Source organism: Aspergillus bombycis, assembly GCF_001792695.1.
Source record: "Aspergillus bombycis strain NRRL26010 chromosome Unknown contig00011, whole genome shotgun sequence".
Lineage (NCBI taxonomy): Eukaryota > Fungi > Ascomycota > Eurotiomycetes > Eurotiales > Aspergillaceae > Aspergillus > Aspergillus bombycis.
The window spans coordinates 161,145-179,665 of record NW_019170013.1 but is presented as its reverse complement, the minus strand read 5'-3'; the positions used below and the strand labels follow the sequence as shown (position 1 = coordinate 179,665).

The window sequence follows — 18,521 nt, the reverse complement described above, 5'->3', positions numbered from 1 at the left end:
AGGGAAGACCCGTTAGGTTTTATTTAGCCAGGGTTTCGCTTGGACCTTAGCAGATAACAGGATGCTCACGCAACGGCACAATTTGTCCAAGGAAAAAGAAGAACAGACTTGGTGATGAATAGAAAAGTGTTAGGGTCAAAAAAGAAGTTCTTCATGTAACATGGTTGAAGCTGTATAAGGACAATATCTCATTTTGTGTGCCCCGAGCGGAAAAAAACCCAGAATGTAATTGACCACGAACTGCTCCTCGTCGCAGAGGATCGAGGCAGCAAGTACTTGGCAACAGATGAATTTCTAACTGAGGGGCAATGTACCTGTTTGCCAGGCTTAGAATGTCCTCCTCGGAAGACGAGTGGGCCTGAGGACTTACTACAGCATATAGATCGCCCTACAAGGGTGTTCCGTACCAATCGCATGCATTCAATAGGCCAGGACCATCCCCCCTTTGAGCATCCAAGCTTGAGCGGAACAAACAAAGGAACTATGTGGGAATTGCGAATCCAACCGCCAAGAAACGCATGGATCCGTCTCAAGCTGCGGCCAAGTTCAACGGCAACTCTTGCACCACCTTTGGGGCACTGGAATGCACAGTGTTGGCCTCTTAGCACAGAATCGGGGACATTAAGTCATGGCAGCATTGTTTGAGAGGAACAGGGTATCTCCAGAGGCTGACAACAACTGCATGTCCTAGAGGGGCTGATGATCGATTGACACCTTGTTTGCTGTCTTTGGGGGCGGTCGGCGGATCGGATAAAACCCGATGAACAGCAAATCACGGGACATAGCAGCTTCTAGCCTGAGGCCTGCAGCAATGTGTCCGCTTTAGACTCAGCTTGCATCTACTCCATAGCTCCTTCCTGTGTCCAATTGTCCATTCGGTATGCAAATCGCCCGCGCTAAAATGTCAATCTTCTCCTGATGCCCGCTGTCAACTATCAACGCAATCCCGCATCGGTCTGACTTGGCATGTAGCTCGTGGGGCCCTTGCCAGCTGGTAATTATAATAATAGCAATACATCTTATTATCCATGGTCAGCCTAGCAGACGGGGTACTGATAAATCCTAATTCGCAATTCGACTGCCGTCTTTATTTGCTACCCCCTATGAGTTTCCATTAATACGGACAAACATTGGAAGGAATCATTTCTTTTTTACCAATTCCCGCCAAAGATGGACCATCGTTCTGAATTCAAAGATAAACCTGAGAGTGAAGGCTCAGAGACATGTTTTCAAACAGCACAGGATTCCGTATCTGAAAGTGCATCTCAAGTTTTGGAGAGAATTCAAAATGAGGAAGTTGCAGCTCGCATAGCAGAGAAGGAAGATAAGATTCGCCGGGCATGCGAGATGCGCGATTTGGATGCGCTGGTCTCATATGCCACTTCAGAAGGTGGTTTTCTTCGCGATGACATTAGACGACTGGCTTGTAAGTCACCAAGACGAATGGCCGTCACACTTTGATAACTAAGGAATAGGGCCTATTCTTCTCCAGAGCGACCGAGATCATGAGCTTGGGGACTGGGAAGACCTACCGCCACATGTAGATGAAGACCAAGTCCAGCTCGACGTGAACAGGTCGTTTGTCTATTATCCTAATTGTAGGTGTCCTTTCATCCCAGGCTTCTACATACACTAATCCTTCTAATATAGGCAGTGACGAAGAGCTAGCTTCAAAGAAAGATGAGCTGTCATATCTAATCAAAAAAGTGCTACGGCACTACCCAATGCTCTGTTATTTCCAAGGCTATCATGATATCGTGCAAGTTTTACTCCTGGTACTTGGCGGGCGGACAGCGGCCTCAGCGGTTACGCGGCTCTCCCTCTTCCGAATAAGAGACTACATGCTGCCCTCTCTTTCCCCAACTGTGAAACACCTACAGCTCATCCCAGCAATCATGGAAAGAGCTGATCCTATCCTGCGACGCCATCTTGCGGACATCAAGCCATTCTTTGCGCTTGCAGCGACTCTTACATTGTATGCTCACGATATTCAAGAGTATAGTGACATCGCCCGATTATTTGACTTCCTGCTGGCTCGGGAACCAGTTGTTTCTATTTATCTTTTTGTTGCTATTATTCTTTCCCGTAAGAAGGAGCTGCTGGAAATCCCTGAAGATGAACCTGAGATGCTACACTTTACACTCTCTAAGCTACCCTGTCCTCTGGATCTTGAAAGTCTGATATCGAGTGCTGTGCAACTTTTCAATGACTACCCTCCAGAATCACTCCCACTTGGGGCTTGGAAGAAAATTCCGCAGATCAGTGTGCTGAAGAGTACTCGAGATATCTTCGAGAAACAAACAACTGAAGAAGCTATAGATCTTTTTGATAGACAAGCGCGACAACTGCGCTACGAAGAGCGGAAAAAGAAGGCGGTTGGTTTCTTGTGGAAGCACAGGAGAACCATTGGAACTGTGGCCGTCACGATTTTGGTCGGTGCTTTGTCAGTATGGATGAGGAAGAAGGGCTTGGACTCGACGATATGGTCGTATATTAATCGATTCAAGCTGGCTTTCCAGTCTCACGAGCTCTTCTAATCTTCCACTTGAAAATTTGTGGGGGGACGATTGGGTTAAAATGGAGTTTGTGTGTACAGTATCATATTATTATACTACTGTGAATCAATTATCTCAGTAGACAACTTACATAAAAAGAAATTGCCCTCATTTTAAAGGAAAGTGAGAAACTAGTAGAAAGAAAACCGTCGATACTGCGTACATTTATAGTAGAAACCGACTCCAGAGTAAGCAAAAACATACCTGCTACCCGCGGGTCCCACAAATTTGGTGGCTAGTGCGTGGCTGATTACGACCATGCCGACAACCGCTGATGTGTACTCTTCCACAACTCTTTACCTTCATACCAACATAGCTCTCTAGGCATATCGAACAGCCCAACATGGCGAACCGGGGCTATGATGTGATTGTAGATGCGGATACCGAGGTACGTTCTCATTATCTTGCTTGCTCGATTCGAGACGATCTAATACTGGCTCTAGGGCGACCTTGGCCATACCGACCTTCAGGAGGACCTTGAATTCCATCCCTCTAGTACGTTTGTTCACCTATGTGGAGGCCATCATGGACTTCGCCAAGAGGAATAACTAACACACGTCTTCTACAAGATTTCGAAAATGATCAGCGCAATGCCAAAGTGCAGCACGACTCGACACCTTTTCTCGGCGGAGGTTCCTCCCGCGGTCGTGACAGGTCACCTGGGGGCAGCCCTTCAAAGCATACCTGGTGGTCGATCCATTATTACGCGCAATTCTTCAATGTTGATACAAACGAGGTCCTAAGACGATGCGTCGCGGCAGTGTACCCGCGCAGTAACTTCCTCGATGTCCTGGAAGGCAACGCCGACCTGTACGGCCCATTTTGGATCGCCACAACCGTGGTCGTGATCCTCTTTTTAACCGGCACTATCTCGCAATGGCTCTCAAACAACGACGAGGAGCACTTCGCGTACGACTTTACGCTTCTCTCTGGGGCTGCGGGCTTGGTCTACGGATATACGTTCGTTCTACCAATTGCCCTTTGGGGTGCATTGCGCTGGTTCGGTAGCTCCACTGCGGACTTGATTGAGTGCTGGGCATTGTACGGATACTCGAATTTGATCTGGATTGCCGTTGCGCTGGTAAGCTGGAGCCCCCTGACTGCGCTCAATTGGGCGCTTGTTGGAGTTGGCTTTGGCTGGACCGTCTTCTTCCTGCTGCGTAACTTGTATCCTGTGCTAAGTGCTACGGACGCTAAAGCCAGCAAGATTCTACTGATTCTGGTTGTTGTGCTGCATGCAGGTTTCGCCATCGCGATCAAGATCCTGTTCTTTGCGTAAGTGTCCCCTCAATACCCCCCTTGGCACCCAGTTCCTTTGCTGATAAATCGCACTTGCAGGCATGGAAGCCCCGTTTCCAAGAAGAACAAGGACGAGAAGGAGAAGGATCATGATGACGAGAAGCATGACGATGACGACAAGCGACGCATGTTGGGCATGTAGGGGACCTGAGGCTCCTCCCAATTCCAATGTATCTTGAATCCGCTAGATGACTTGATGGAACTGCTCGGGCAGCAGAGCCATATTCCAAATTATGTATCGACATCTTGTTTTCATTTCTACGTTCGATGGTCTTTTATTGGCTTTTGTAAAACTGTACCTAACCCAACAAGGGATTATGAGCGAAATTGAATTTTTACAATTCTTTTGATTGCAACTTGATCCGAGAGGGAGTCAACTATTAACATTTGACTTTGGCTGTAATGTTTCATCATTCTAACGCCGTACAAAACCTCCCAGGCTGCAATCGACTCATAACCCCCAGCAAGTCTCCACCACAGCAACGTAGAAAAACCGTAACAAGATAGATAGGAATCGTTTATTTGAGCTTCTTCTTAGGGCGGAGCTGGTTGGTGTGACCGCACTTCTTCTTACGGCAGTTGGTGGCACGAGGGGGAAGACGGGCGTAGCACTTGCGGCAGATGTTCTTCTCGCAGTTGTACTTGGAAGCGAGGGCCTTAAGGGAAGGCTCGATGATACCACCACGGAGACGGAGGACGAGGTGGAGAGTGGACTCCTATAGATTTGATGCCCATCAGCCGACCTTCCTTTCATTGAACCATGCATATCCAAATTCCGAGCCTCAATTTCGTTTCCAGTATGATACCCGTGCGGTTCGATCTTTGCTACACCTCCCTCGCTAACAAAACCGCATCGCACGTTCTTCATATCCGATCACGAAAGGCCATCCAAATCAAGCACCTCGAGAGTGGGATCCTTCATACCTTCTGGATGTTGTAGTCGCTCAGGGTGCGGCCATCCTCAAGCTGCTTACCGGCGAAGATCAGACGCTGCTGGTCGGGGGGGATACCCTCCTTGTCCTGGATCTTGGCCTTGACGTTGTCGATGGTGTCGCTCGACTCAACGTCGAGGGTAATGGTCTTACCCGTGAGGGTCTTGACGAAACTATCATCGGAATCTTGTCAGCAACAGTTTCCCCGTCATCGTTCGTGCCATCTCTTTCGCAGCCGGTTCTGGGTCGCATCGGCGGGATTTAAAGGTTCAATCTGGTGCGGAGAACGAGGGAAACCTACATCTGCACTGTAGACGCGCGAAAAAAAGGAACAAATTAGCTCATGATCCCGAGATCAATATAACGACACCACTCAAACCACGGAATAACATACTGGTTGCGATTTTTCGTTGTTGCTGGCTGACGATCGCTGAAAGGTCCGGTTGGTCGGAAGAGGCGATGACACTCAATTTCACCATTTCTCGCTTAGCAAACAAGTGGCCCACGTGATGTCGAGCAATCGCACGTGACGTACCCTAAGCCCTAGCTCGCAGGTACGGATCTGTCCTGTTTCATCAATGATCCCCTAACATTCTGCCGCCGACACCCGACCTTTCCGTCTCCACAGTTTCCACTCCACCACTTGATATGGAGACTGGTTCAGCAACTTAGCATACCCTAAACTCTTCTAGGTTATTTTGGGAACCTAGTGCTCACTACAATCTGCATGTACAGCTGCTAGAGAGCATTGCAGGCCTTGTAACAGCTTTATGTCTTGAGCAGTGGATATCTACAACGTCTCATGTTCAAAATATCTCGATATGTGACAGATATTAGCTTGGCTATGATCTCTGCCTCCAGGAGACTTTTGAGGATGTACTCTGATCGTACCATATCATCCTCCTTTTCAAGAAAAGGAGAAATAATTGCCGGCAACCCTTCTGGGTAGGGGTTACCGAGTATCCACCATCCAGCTCTTTGCACCACTTCAGGAGCTCAATCATACAGGAATTACACCGCGACAAGGCTATATAGATATCATCATTGCCTGCCGATGGAGCAAGCACACACATATACTAGACTATCTTCAACAATGCCTTATCCTAAGCAAACAATAGCCCTAGTCTACGAACCCCGCGCCGTCTTTCACTCGCTGGATTATTCTGGACTGCAAAGGGCTAGAGGTGGGTGAAGCTGCAGACGAAGTGTCTGAAGCCCTAACCAAGTTTAGATATAATGTCGCGCATGTCCCAGGTAATCACGCCATCGTCAAGAGACTTGCTGCCAGAGACGGCGAATTCTGAGGCCTGGTTTTCAATATGGCGGAGGCTTGCACAGGACAGACAGAGAAGGGCAAATGCCTGCTTTATTAGAGGCTTATCGTGTTCCTTTAACATTTTCTGATGCGGCGACTATGGCATTATGCATGAATAAGGGGCAGACGGTGGTACTTTTCAAGAGCATGGGTGGTAGAGACGTTGGCAGCGCTTTACTAATAATAAATGATCCAAAACAAAAAAGATGGTCCTTCCGCATGCTGCATCATAGTGTCCCACCAACCCCATTCGTCGTACTGCACTTCGACGATGACGAGGAACTCACACATGAGAAGATTCAAGAGACAATAGATTAATTCCTAACACACCAAAAGCCTCTCAAAATATCCGCTGTTGCAAACCCATTTGCCGAGGGCTGTTCGAAGGGTATACAAGTTAGCAACAAGATTAGAAACGCAAGCGAGTTATATTCTGCTCTAACAATTGGCCACCTCAATGGTTTCTAAAACACTCGAAAGAACTTTTCGCCGGAGCAACTCAAGATCACCGAAGATGGATACAAAGCAGGAGTGACTTAAGTCTGTCTGTTTGGCCTGTGGGGAAGGCCTAGGCTTATCCAAGCGGGCGGTGCATGTCTCAGGCATCAAGGCCACTAGGGTTTCCAAAAGGTGGGGTGATGATGTTGGCACCTCGACTTCCACTGCAGGAGGGATGTACGCTTAATAGATTACGGATATATATAGAGTGTAGATCAGGATCCTATGGGGTGTGCCCTAGCGTCTCGTGGAACCACGAGACAGGGGAAAAAACGAGATAGAATGTACTACTAGCAGTAGATCATTGACGAATCCAATCTAAGACGAAGCCCTAAGTTCTGACGAGAGAAGTGTACTAAGTGCAGATGAAAGTAAGCAAAGAAGGACTAGTAGATGTACCCAACTATATAAACCCCGTCCTCTCCCCAGGACTGCCCCTTTATCTTTCCTTCCCCTCCCCCTGTACCTCACTACACAGGGAAACAAACCACTGCTTCCCTAATTCCCACTCACTTCACTCTTGTATTCATTCCCAGGCTCTGTCGTACCACTATCTTCTGCCTACTACGTTAGCCATGGCGTCTAGCAACAAAGTCTACGTCGTCACCGGTGGAAACAGAGGTCTTGGTCTTGGCCTGGTCAAGTCGCTCCTGGCGCGGCCAGCGACCACAGTCATTGCTTCTGTCCGCAATGAGGAGGCAGCCGCCAGTCTCAAAGCAGAGACCCAAACTGTCGCCGCAGGCGAGCAAAGCAACCTCTACATATTCCAGCTCGACTTCTCATCGGCTATTGCTCCCGAAAGGGTCATTGAGACTTTCAATGTAGCCGCTGGGGTTGACCACATTGACGTCCTCATCTGCAACGCCGGGTACGCAGCACCCATGGCGCCAGCCGCCTCGACTTCGGCTGAAGACTTGCGGGCATCCTTCGAAACAAACACAATTGCCCCCTTGCTCGTCTTCCAGGGACTGTGGCCATTGCTCCAAAAGTCCGCCGCCGCGCCCAAGCTCATCAACATTAGTTCTTCTGTCGGCTCCATCGGCGGCCAAGAACCCGCTCCAGGCGGCGCTTATGGACCCAGCCGTGCAGCAGGAAACTGGCTCACGCGCGCACTTCATGCCCAGCACCCGGATTTGATTGTCGTGGCGCTACACCCGGGATGGGTACAGACGCGGGCGGGAGACTTTGTCGCTCAGCAGTGGGGATACGTACCTGGCCCTCCTGAGACGATTGACAATAGCGTCAAGGGAATGTTGCAGGTGATTGACGGGGCTACCCGAGAGACAACTTCGGGCAAGTTCATTACTTATCAGGGACAGGAGGTACCGTGGTAGACCTTCCTCCGCCTCGACTGGTATATGGATTTCAAAAGGTTGATGCTTTGATCGAGGATTTTTCTTAGAAGCAGTACTAGAGTATATTATGGCTGTCCGTTCTGAATTTCCATCTTAGTGTGCTGTCTGTGGCTATATCTTGGCCTATGATACATACACTATACATGTAGACCCTTTCCTCTCCGCCACCCCTTACCACTCCTCTTGTGACTTCTATGCAAGGCTGTACACCCCACTATCACACTATCTACAACTAGATCAAAGATCGTCGTATCAACAGCTACCTCTCCATCACACAATGTGATATTATTCGCTAGACTTGGGCTAATTGAGGACGACACTACTGCCCAAACCCAACCAGCTTTATTTCGCTCCGGAGTCTATCGGGACCGTTACAAAGAATAACAGTCAGAATCTAGATAGGGACGAGGGAGTAATATCGATATCCACATATTCTAGTATCATTCTACGTGGACGAAGAACATATCTTGCAGATTGCCGAGCGTGATCATCTTATGGTATATCAAGTCTGCAACATCGGATAGCATTTGGGACAGGTCTTCACCAAACCCTGGAAGTCTGTACTTATGGCCCTGGGTTCGGTTCAGTTCAGAGAGGTAGAGAGGCAACGAATGCATCGTAGGGCATCAGAGACCTATCTTACTAGTACCCTACTAGTACATACGATCGATCAGATATGTGACATATCGTGGGGACATTGCGACATGAGTCAGTTTATACTAAGGGGTTTATGGGTAGTCTTTCCACTGGCCCTGGAACTGGTAATGCAAAAACAGAAGGTGTGGTGATCCTTTTTTTTTCCCCTTCGGGGATCTATTTAAGAATCATTGTAGTACGGAGTAACTCCGAAAGGTAACGGATCTCGCTAGTTATGCTTATTGTAGTTAAGAGTGTCTCTTTGAGGATAAGCACTATGCTGGTATTGGAAGGCACTAGGGTTCGGGCAGTTCTTGGCTGTATGGATGGTATCTCGATGTAAATTGGAAAACTTGTTGTTGGTCCTCTTCCATCGCTCGAGTCAGGCCGACGATAGCAATATAAAAATACTAATTACGACAATGACGGAAGAAGAACAAGAAAAGTCTGACTATGTGGAGGCAGCATTGATTTTCCCGGGACAATAAAAAAGGACGTAGCATGTATATCTGATTCAACAACGGTTCTGGACCATCTCGTGGACGGCCGCGAAAGACGTTACCAGGTAGCAATAGTTCGAAATGCCATCGTCAGTTACTAATATGTGGCATCTTGTAAAATCCTTTGCTCTCCCAGAAATCAATGAATCTGTTCAACATATTGGAGTCAAATGGCACATATTGAATATCCGGTGCATCTTTCAGGGCAGCGACAGTGTTGGAACTATCATAGTGAGGCGTGTTCCTACTTGTCTCGAACCTGGTGACGCCGTTCAACACTGGCTCCTGGAGTAGGGGCATAACAGGGAGCAAGGGATTGTCCATATCACTTATTCTCTGTAGCATGCGAACCCAATCCCAGTAGGGGATATGATTCAACGGGTATCCGAGATTCCTGATCACATCAACGGTCTGTTCGAGGTTCACCGAGTCCTTCGGGTCGGGAGCAACCAGACTGTATGATCTGCCGAGGTTTTCATTACGAGAGGCGATGTGAAGGGTAGCATCAAGTACGTAGTCAATAGTCACATACTCCAGTCTCTGGCGTGGAAGGATTGGGAATGCGCCCAGTTTGATACTGCCGACTATAAAGCGTGCGAAGAAGTCATCTGGATTACCAGCCCCGGTTTGGGAGTCACCGACGGTGAATCCAGGCCGATAGATGGCAGTGGGAAGCCCACGGTCGCGAGCTCGACGGACCATCGTTTCAGAGACCCATTTGCTTTGCGCGTAGCCGATGTCGAATGATAAGCCTCGAACGTGGCGCTCAAGAGGCTCGTCTTCGAGGCATCTACGGGTCCCCAATACCAGGCCTGTTGGGCCCCAAGCGTCGATGCTGGACATGAAGTGGAAAGCCTTTCGCCGTCCACTAGCAGCAAGATCTAACATGTTCTTCGTTCCCAGTGTGTTAGAGTCAAAATGGGCTTGATATGGATCGCAGAAGTTAACTTTGGCAGCCAGATGGAAGACCACACTTGCCCAGTTGGCCAGCCAGTCGAACTGCTCTGGTGGGAGCCCGAGCAAATCGAGAGAGATATCTCCAGTCAAGACTCTTAGTTTGTGCATATGTTGTTTCGACTGATCCCAGAGATCATATTGCTCCAAAGTCGCCTCCACTCTGTCTCGCGGTGTAATGCCATTTTTAGGCCGTGCGACGCACACGATCTCTTTGACTGTAGACATCTGTAGGAATCGGCTCAGGAAATTGACACCGAGGAATCCAGTGACACCCGATATGAATACTCTTCCTTCATTTTCTGCCTGCCAATCAGGCACCGCGTGCAGAGAGTCAGCGATCTTGGAGTGTGCGATCCACTTGTCTGTTTCGACCGGTGCATTGCCTCCTTCAGTAAATTCGTCAAGGTGATTAACCAGATCACAAAGTCGTGAATTCTCATGAAGTGACTGCATGGAGATCGTCTTTCCTAAGTGATGCCTCAGTCTACTTATTAGAGCTGCACACTGAAGAGACGTTCCTCCAAGTGCAAGGAAGTCATCCTCGTTGTCGATGTTGTCCCTGTTCAATAAGGATGACCACAGAGACTTCACGACATTTTCAGTGCCGCTTCCATGGCCATTTGTCTGTTCGCCATTGGCAACTCCTTGACTCTCTCGACTTTCTCGATACTGCTGCTCCAATGCTTTCCGATCGACCTTATCATGCACCGTCATGGGATACTCCGAGCAAAAGATAAAATCTCTCGGAATCATATATGATGGCAATCTCTGCTTCAAATATTCAGAGAGTGTACGGGCACGAACTGTATTAGCAATAGCAGGTATCACGAATGCAACAAGGAACGGCTCCTTTTTTTCCTCTTGTGAAGTGATTTGCCGTACGACAGCACCGGACAACCAGCCGCTTGCGTGGAGGGATTGTTCGATTTCTCCTAATTCCACACGGAAACCGCCCTGTTTTACTTGATGGTCTGCGCGGCCAACAAATTCAAGGACATCAGGCGTAGCCACGCGATACCTTGCTAGATCGCCGGTTCGGTAATATTCGATTCCATGTAGGGTGACGAAGTTGTTCTCGTTCTCCTCCGGGCGGTTGATATATCCTGTAGTCATACCGGGCCCCCCAAGAAGAATCTCGCCTACCTCACCGGGCTTTGTAACGGGTTTCAGATTCGCATCCACAAGGCATAATTCAGTGTCCCCAGCTGGCCCGCCAATGCCCAAGGAATCGTGTTGGAACTCTTCCACTTTAATTTCGTGCATGGTAGAGTAGGTCGTTGTTTCTGTTGGGCCGTATGTGTTCCAGAGATGTTTTGGAGGTGCAGAGGATTTCATGATGGCCTTGACGGCAGCGACACTGGGTACATCTCCGGCACTCAGGACAAGCCGGACGCCGCGGAAAGCCGCAGGACAGGTGAAGCCAGTAATAGAAAGTAACGCTGCCGTCAAGAATATCACCGAGAGAGCTTTCTCTGCGATGAACTCTCGGAACGCGAACGGATCAGTCGCAACCATGCGAGGCACGGGGATCATTGTTGCGCCTGCGACCAATGGACTGAACACTTCGAAGAGAGAAATATCAAAGCCTGGGTTGTTTATAAGTGCAACACGGTCGGAGGGTTCCAGCGGCGTACAAGCTGTTTTGGTCACTAGATGAATGATAGCACTTTCAGGTATCTGAACAGCCTTTGGTCTTCCACTTGACCCTGATGTGAACAGAATATGGCTGCGATATTTGGGATCTGGGTCATGGTCTGAACCGTTCACTTGGCTGTCTTCCCGCACATCGGAAGTATCATGAGGACTCTGGCCTGTTATAGGAATCACTGTGTGTTCGGTATTATTGGTAACATCCTCCTTGTCAGAAAGAATAAAGCTGGCTCCGATATCAGTGAGCATGTCACTCAGACGAAGCTTAGGCGTCGATGGCTCGATCGGCACACAGGTCAGTCTTGCTCTAATGACTGCAAGCTGGGCAATGACTAGTTTGGAATTGATTCCTTCTATGATGCAAATCGGCTCCTCAGGGCTCAAATGGTAATTATTCAGCACAGATGCTAGTTTGTCAACTTCTCGTTCTAGGTCTTCATAGGTCAATTTCTGGGCATCGTCTTCGATGGCGATGGCGGTCGGCCTCTGGCTAGCATGAGTGGAGAGGTAGCGGTCCATTTGGACGGATGCAATAAGGGGCGAATGCCTTGAATAGAAGAATAAAGCGAGTAGATATTTGATGATAACGGATGTCAATGCCGTGCTCTCAAAATTTGTAATGCTCGTTTTGAGGGTTTTGCTCTGGACATCCTGTACAGCATCTCGAAACCTTTCACAACATTATATATGTCTTTCCGACTGCACTAGAGTGCTCCATGCATGCTTTGACGATGGTGGTATTCGTCATTTTCATGCTCAATGATCACCTATGATGGAATGTGCTGTTATCCAAGATGCAAAATTGTTGCATTAAGCTTTTCCTGTCACAGTCACACGGCAGCCGCAACTGCAGCTCGATATTTGAGGAACTGTATCCCATTCAATAACAAGCCTACCCCCCTTTGTTGTCCAGTAACGGGGGGAATGATATTCCTTATTGAGGATGGGGGTTGAGAGTGAGGCTTCAATCAAGATGGCTACGAGCGACATCAGGATGTTGAGTCTAGCGACCAGGAAAGTCAGCAACAGGCTTGTTATTCCAAAGTTAAATAGTCAGTAGACTGACATCGCATTGGATATATTTCACGTCATTAGCTTTGTATCTGTCGCGTCTTCTTGATTTCCGGAAGAGAACCGACCTGACGCTGATGGGTGAGTGGGTCCGATGATGTAGTAAATCCAGCATAAACCCTCGCCACTGCGCTGGTTCAGGGTCAGGGCGTCGGGCAATCAAATATACTTCCGAGAAGCAGGAATTTGGCCACTTGAGGGCTTTCTGGGTCTTCACGGAAACAATGATTCTAGACTCTGTACTGGGTAGGGTCGTAGGCTATCAACCTAAAAGAAAGCAAACTCTAGGGCCGGGAGTCGGTGGCGCTGCAGATTAGCGAAGAACACAACTACTGCATGGATTGAATTGCATGGACTGAATAAACCCTTGATTGGCAAGATAACTAGGCCTGGTATGATAAGGAAACATTGGATAGTAGTGATACGGGAGCAAAATGAGGTAGAAGTGCTTCTGTCATAACTCCCATGGGTCGCTTCTCCATATCAGGTTCGTGTCAAACGTGACAGCTGGCACAGGGCCAGGAAATGATTAATGATATTGAAACACTTTCGTAGCCAAAACAAAATCAATTGAACGTTCTATATGTGCATGGATATCTATAATTACAACATGGGCTTCAAGTCATCCGCAACCTTGAAAGGAGCGGCGGTCTTGCTGCGGATCTCCTCAACAGTGACACCCTCGGCGTACTCGGCGAGGGTCAGACCTTCAGTGGGGCTGACTTCAAAGACGGCCAGATCAGTGATGATCTTCCACACGCAGCGGGGGCCAGTCAGGGGGAAAGAGCACTCGGGCAAGATCTTGGGGTTGCCCTTCTTGTCGACGTGTTCCATGGTCACAACGACCTTGGTCTTCTCAGGGTTGGCGACCAAGTCCATGGCGCCACCGACACCCTTCACCTTACCAGGGAGCATAAAGTTCGCGAGATCTATGGGCAGTTGTTAGAGGGCGATGGAGAATTCAGGAACAGAGTCGAAGACATACCTCCGTACTGGCTGACTTGGAGAGCACCAAGCATAGTAAGATCAATACGTCCAGAGCGAATCATACCAAAGCTCTCTTGAGAGCCGAACACAGAAGCACCCTTGGCCAGGGTGACAGTCTCCTTACCAGGGTTGATGAGGTCAGGGTCTTCCTCACCAGGCTTAGGGTAACCACCAAGTCCCAGAATACCGTTCTCGGCCTGGAGAACAACCTCCACGCCTTCAGGGAGATACGAAGGAGCGATCAGGGGCATTCCAATACCGAGGTTAACATACATTCCGTCGCGGAATTCCTTAGCAGCACGCTTGACGATACGCTCACGACGGGCGGTGGCTTCACCGGAACCTAGGTGATTGTGAGAAATGAGATTAGGTTGAGGAAAGGGAGAAGATCAAAGAACGGACTCACCGGCCTTGAGCATCTCGCTAGGGTCCTTCGCAAAGGTGAGCTTTTCAATCTGCTTTTCACCCTGGCTCTGAATGACCTTGTTGACGTAGATTCCCTGCAGGTGGATATCCTCGGGATCGATCTCTCCGACTTCGACAATGTGGTCCGCTTCAACAATGGTGTACTTGGCGTTCTTGGCCATGGCCTCGTTGAAGTTGTTCATCGCCTTACGGAACTGGCAGTTACCAAGCTTATCGGCCTTGTGGACCTTAACCAGAGCGTAGTCACCGAAAATAGACTCTTCCAGAATGTAGTTCTTGCCGTTAAACTCGCGGGTTTCCTTAGGCTTGGACGTTTCCGCCACAGTGCCATCCTTGTTGTAACGTACGGGGAGTTCACCAGTTTGCACTGTCTACCGTCAGCTCGTCTGGCCTAGCAAAGAAGTTCGAGAAGACGGACCAATTGTTCCATAAGCCGCGGGAGTGTAGAAAGCAGGGACACCAGCTGCACCAGCAGCACACTTTTCAGCAATGGTACCCTGGGGAGTAAGTTCCAATGCGAGGTCACCATTCAGATACATTTTTTCGAAGACCTTGTTTTCACCAATGAACGAAGCAATCATTTTACCGATTTGTCCGGATTCCAGCAACTGTCCTGTTTGGTATTAGCTGTCGTCCTGCTGGTGTCGCAGCCATCTTCCTTTAGCAACGTACCAAGACCAGCACCCGGCATGCCGGCATTGTTGGAGACCACGGTCAAATCCGTGACTTCGGGACGATCACGCACAGCGTTGATCAAAGTATTGGGCACACCCGAGAAACCAAATCCTCCAACCAGGAGAGTAGAGGAACCTTTCAAGTCCTTAACGGCTTCCTGAGCTGATTCACATAGCTTATCGATTGCTCTTCTTGAAGTTGAGACGGAGAAGTTCCGCCGCCCTACCGGGCGGAACATAGAGATGAAAGGTCGCGACATCGTGTCGACCAACCTTGGACAATGGACTCAAAACCGCGGTGAGTATGAATCTGAGGAAAGGAAAAAGAAAGAAGACGAAGAAGAAGAGAGGGCAATAAAAAGAGATCCATAGCGGCGCCGCCACCGTAGCGACCCCAGCTCCGACCCCAACATTGACGGTCGATGCCCAGCTACATCTTCGGTTAGATACAAAGCCGACAAAGTGATTATCCGCCCGGTCTTCACAGACCGCTTTGCCGCCTTCCGAAGCCGGGCCCACCGCCGGTTGTGGTTTGGGGTACTGCCGTGTATGGCACTGTATTCAACCTGCGGTATCGCGGAGGGAAGAACCCTCATCCCCGCGGGGGAATGGAGACAACTTGGGGGCCTTGCATCGGATGAGTTCAAGTTCTAGTTTAATTGTCAGTGTGGGCTTTGATCTCTCACTATGAATTAGGCCCCGGCTTGGACCTATAAGTAGAACGGTATAACCCATTTGAACACTTTCGAGGTCGATCTCAAGAACCAGATCAGATCGATTAGATAAACGCGGTACGGATATACGGATATAGTAGTCGGAAATGTCACGTATCGATTGTAAGTTACCATTCCGACAGCGGGAGTCACGTCGGCAATGGGTTTTTTACACCGTCCTAACAACCCTATAATGTCAATCCTCCTTACAAGTTACAGTTTTGTTGGGTTTTTGTTGGCTAGATGGCCATGCTACTTGGCCGTTGATTCCAATACCAAGCTAGCGAATATATATATGTCCAACCGACTGTATGTATGTATGTACAGTATTAATCAAGAACTTACGAGGTCGTGACATCAAGGCTTCCGACCATATACAACATGGACTGGAAGGTATAGATGCAATGATCGGTCGAAGAGTTCCTTCTTAACCTTGTCCATCATGACTTGCATCTCCTCTTCACTCCAACCAAGGACCCGCGTGAAAAGTGCCGGCGTATAAGCCTCAATGGCTTGCAACTCTTCAACGAAACCGAACTTCCCAATTTCTTTCATTCTCGCATCCTTAGGCCAAGTACCCAGGGGTATCTGTATTCCAGACCGAGTTAGAATGATACACTGGCATGCAGTTCGCCTACTGACCTTAAGTAACGTTTCTGTAACGTCCACGAAACCAACGTCTTCCAGTTTCTGTTTCCACTCACAGGCGTCATCCAACGGCTTTCCGAATTTTCTACCACCCTCACGAATTTTCCTCATCCACGCTTGAGCAGTGACAGCCTTTTCGGCAGTGTCGTCATCGGATAAAAAATGGGCGCTGACAGCTTGGAGTTCAAAATAGCCTCCAGAGCTTGTATGGTCAAATACTTGCCGAAAAAGCTTGTCGACGTTGCCTATACACCCTGACAGTTCACGCGCATGGATATAGTCGAATGGCGTTTTATACAGCCAGTCTGATTCAAAGTCGTCTATCTCAAACTGGCAGTTTGGCGGTACCCTATAAAACGTATGAGCTCAAGTCTGAATTACATTAGTGAAGAGGGAGAGAAGAAAAAAGACACTATACCACTTCGGCTGGATAGGGCTCAAGTCGTTACCAATAACCTGAGCATCTCCGTGTTCACTATAAGGTGGTGTGGGTGTCAACGCATGAGAAAGTGAGCGATAATTATGCACCCTTACTCCGCAAAATCTATGGCCCAAAGTCCGGTCCCAGTACCCAGATCAAGAACGCGTTTGGGGCTCTCACTAAGAGGCGCCAGATGGAGCTTTCCTTCCAGCAACAGAGAGTATATATGGTGCACCAGGCCCATGCGGTCTTGTTCTGCTTCATCATTCGGCTATTGGAGACTTAGCAATCCGTATAAGGGGTAAGTTATGTGATGCGCTAGCTACCCCTATATATATTCCTTCACGGTAAGCGTGATAGCGACGTCCATTCTATTAAGAATAGATTAGCTTAAACACATCACCTAATATGTTTATTGACCATACCTCATATCTGATTATGTCAAATACCTCGTTTCAGCCAGACGAACATTCAGAATTTGCGGGGAAAGCATCAGGAGGTCATACCTATAATCGGTAATGCTAGCGCTTATAGAGGTCAATCCACTTGCTGAGGTGAGTTCTCTGCAATGCACTGTTAGTTGTGCTCTCTGCTGTTGTTTATTGATCCTCCAGAATAAACAAGGCACTAACGAGTATTCATCGCCAGCATTATTTCTTCCGCTGGAGGAGTTGTCCTGGGCCATGTCAGCCGAGCACATAAAGACCCTGCATTGAGGCGCCTACATCGATTAATAGAGGATCTGCTCCGAGTACTGACGAATAGTGAGCTTTTTGGGACGTTTCTTCGGACATTTTACCAACAAAGAAGCAAAGGGAACTGAAGCGGACGTGATTTGAGAAAAAAAAATTTTCTTTTCTTTTCTTTTTCCGTGGGCGGACGTTGTGGTTTAAAACAGCTGCCCTTGCCGAGGCTTCGTCCTTGACGTATCCCTGTCAGTGGACCGGGGAGTATATCGAATGGTATGATAAACCGATCAATGGCCTGTGTCAGTGGTATCGTGCCCACTTTTCTTTCCTTTATGCTGCCACTTGTGCAGGTCTGATTTGCAAAGAGCCACTAATCACAGCGTTTAGTGGAGCATTACCTAACATGCGAGCGAACCATCTGCACTTGGTTGCGTCGTGTAGCGTAGCATTCGGGCGATTAGACTCGGATAGTTAATTAAAACTGACAGTCCGATTGGGCCAAAGGGACTAGCGTCAACGGTCAACCCTGCAGAGGACACACTAAGTTGGGGATCGACTTTCCCCAACGTGGATGCTGGTCGTCGTTATGGTACTTTTGTCGCCGTATCAATTGCTCCATATCTTTGCAAAATCACATGATTCTGTAGTCGAGACGCGATCTAGACAGACAGACAGCTCTTGCCCCACGATCTCAATATTACAGTCACTAAGACACTCTCAGATACAATATTGAAGCTAGATACTTTCGATCGCCCTATCTCCGTGAGTATCCACGAGATGGGGGCGTTTGCTTGACAGTCGTGTGAGCTTATATGACACGTGGCCATGGCTACAAAAGATAATCCAGTAAACCAGCACAATAACACCCATAGCCACCTTGCAAACACTCTCCTCATGACTTCTTATCTAAAGCTTACCAGAGGGTATTCTGGCGGGAGGTAATTCATGTAGTAGGTCAAGACTCAAGTATGATAGATCATAGCGCCACTTTTGTCAAGCCACGATTGCTCCTTGTGGTATCGAGTTCCACTCCCCCGTAGCTTATACTGCGTAAGGCTATAGTTAAGTCTAATCTACTCCGTAGTACTAGTTGTCCCGAGCCCCACATGCAACTTGTGGTTCGCTGTCACTACGGGGTAGGCGCGGATGCTATGAGGAAGCTCGAGCCAAATTGTTCGATAATCATCAGTCATGC

The 18,521-nt window shown here is 48.5% G+C and overlaps 7 protein-coding genes across 7 annotated transcripts; 3 read left to right on the top strand and 4 right to left on the bottom strand.

Annotated features, from left to right (window-relative positions):
* Positions 1 to 1,170: 1,170 nt before the first annotated feature.
* Positions 1,171 to 2,537, top strand: ABOM_002295 (TBC domain-containing protein; the record flags this gene model as incomplete). The annotated part of the gene is made up of 3 exons (XM_022529425.1): positions 1,171 to 1,426; positions 1,476 to 1,598; positions 1,651 to 2,537. 3 exons carry the CDS (start codon positions 1,171 to 1,173, stop codon positions 2,535 to 2,537), a joined length of 1,266 nt encoding a protein of 421 aa, XP_022392786.1.
* Positions 2,538 to 2,898: 361 nt separating this feature from the next.
* On the top strand, positions 2,899 to 3,996 carry ABOM_002294 (Yip1 family protein; the record flags this gene model as incomplete). The annotated part of the gene is made up of 4 exons (XM_022529424.1): positions 2,899 to 2,943; positions 2,999 to 3,050; positions 3,125 to 3,830; positions 3,894 to 3,996. The coding sequence occupies 4 exons, from the start codon at positions 2,899 to 2,901 to the stop codon at positions 3,994 to 3,996; spliced, it is 906 nt and encodes a 301-aa protein (XP_022392785.1).
* A 376-nt stretch (positions 3,997 to 4,372) lies between these two features.
* On the bottom strand, positions 4,373 to 5,265 carry ABOM_002293 (ubiquitin-60S ribosomal protein L40; the record flags this gene model as incomplete). Its single annotated transcript, XM_022529423.1, has 4 exons — positions 4,373 to 4,570; positions 4,779 to 4,959; positions 5,088 to 5,094; positions 5,181 to 5,265. 4 exons carry the CDS (start codon positions 5,263 to 5,265, stop codon positions 4,373 to 4,375), a joined length of 471 nt encoding a protein of 156 aa, XP_022392784.1.
* A 1,909-nt stretch (positions 5,266 to 7,174) lies between these two features.
* On the top strand, positions 7,175 to 7,933 carry ABOM_002292 (SDR family oxidoreductase; the record flags this gene model as incomplete). Its single annotated transcript, XM_022529422.1, has 1 exon — positions 7,175 to 7,933. The coding sequence occupies one exon, from the start codon at positions 7,175 to 7,177 to the stop codon at positions 7,931 to 7,933; it is 759 nt and encodes a 252-aa protein (XP_022392783.1).
* A 1,247-nt stretch (positions 7,934 to 9,180) lies between these two features.
* Positions 9,181 to 12,216, bottom strand: ABOM_002291 (non-ribosomal peptide synthetase; the record flags this gene model as incomplete). The annotated part of the gene is made up of 1 exon (XM_022529421.1): positions 9,181 to 12,216. The coding sequence occupies one exon, from the start codon at positions 12,214 to 12,216 to the stop codon at positions 9,181 to 9,183; it is 3,036 nt and encodes a 1,011-aa protein (XP_022392782.1).
* Positions 12,217 to 13,371: 1,155 nt separating this feature from the next.
* On the bottom strand, positions 13,372 to 15,115 carry ABOM_002290 (3-oxoacid CoA-transferase; the record flags this gene model as incomplete). Its single annotated transcript, XM_022529420.1, has 6 exons — positions 13,372 to 13,697; positions 13,754 to 14,098; positions 14,162 to 14,548; positions 14,600 to 14,794; positions 14,854 to 15,013; positions 15,083 to 15,115. The coding sequence occupies 6 exons, from the start codon at positions 15,113 to 15,115 to the stop codon at positions 13,372 to 13,374; spliced, it is 1,446 nt and encodes a 481-aa protein (XP_022392781.1).
* An 810-nt stretch (positions 15,116 to 15,925) lies between these two features.
* Positions 15,926 to 17,431, bottom strand: ABOM_002289 (class I SAM-dependent methyltransferase; the record flags this gene model as incomplete). The annotated part of the gene is made up of 8 exons (XM_022529419.1): positions 15,926 to 16,156; positions 16,211 to 16,565; positions 16,635 to 16,691; positions 16,751 to 16,908; positions 16,964 to 17,008; positions 17,107 to 17,200; positions 17,270 to 17,313; positions 17,363 to 17,431. 8 exons carry the CDS (start codon positions 17,429 to 17,431, stop codon positions 15,926 to 15,928), a joined length of 1,053 nt encoding a protein of 350 aa, XP_022392857.1.
* Between the last annotated feature and the right edge of the window lie 1,090 nt (positions 17,432 to 18,521).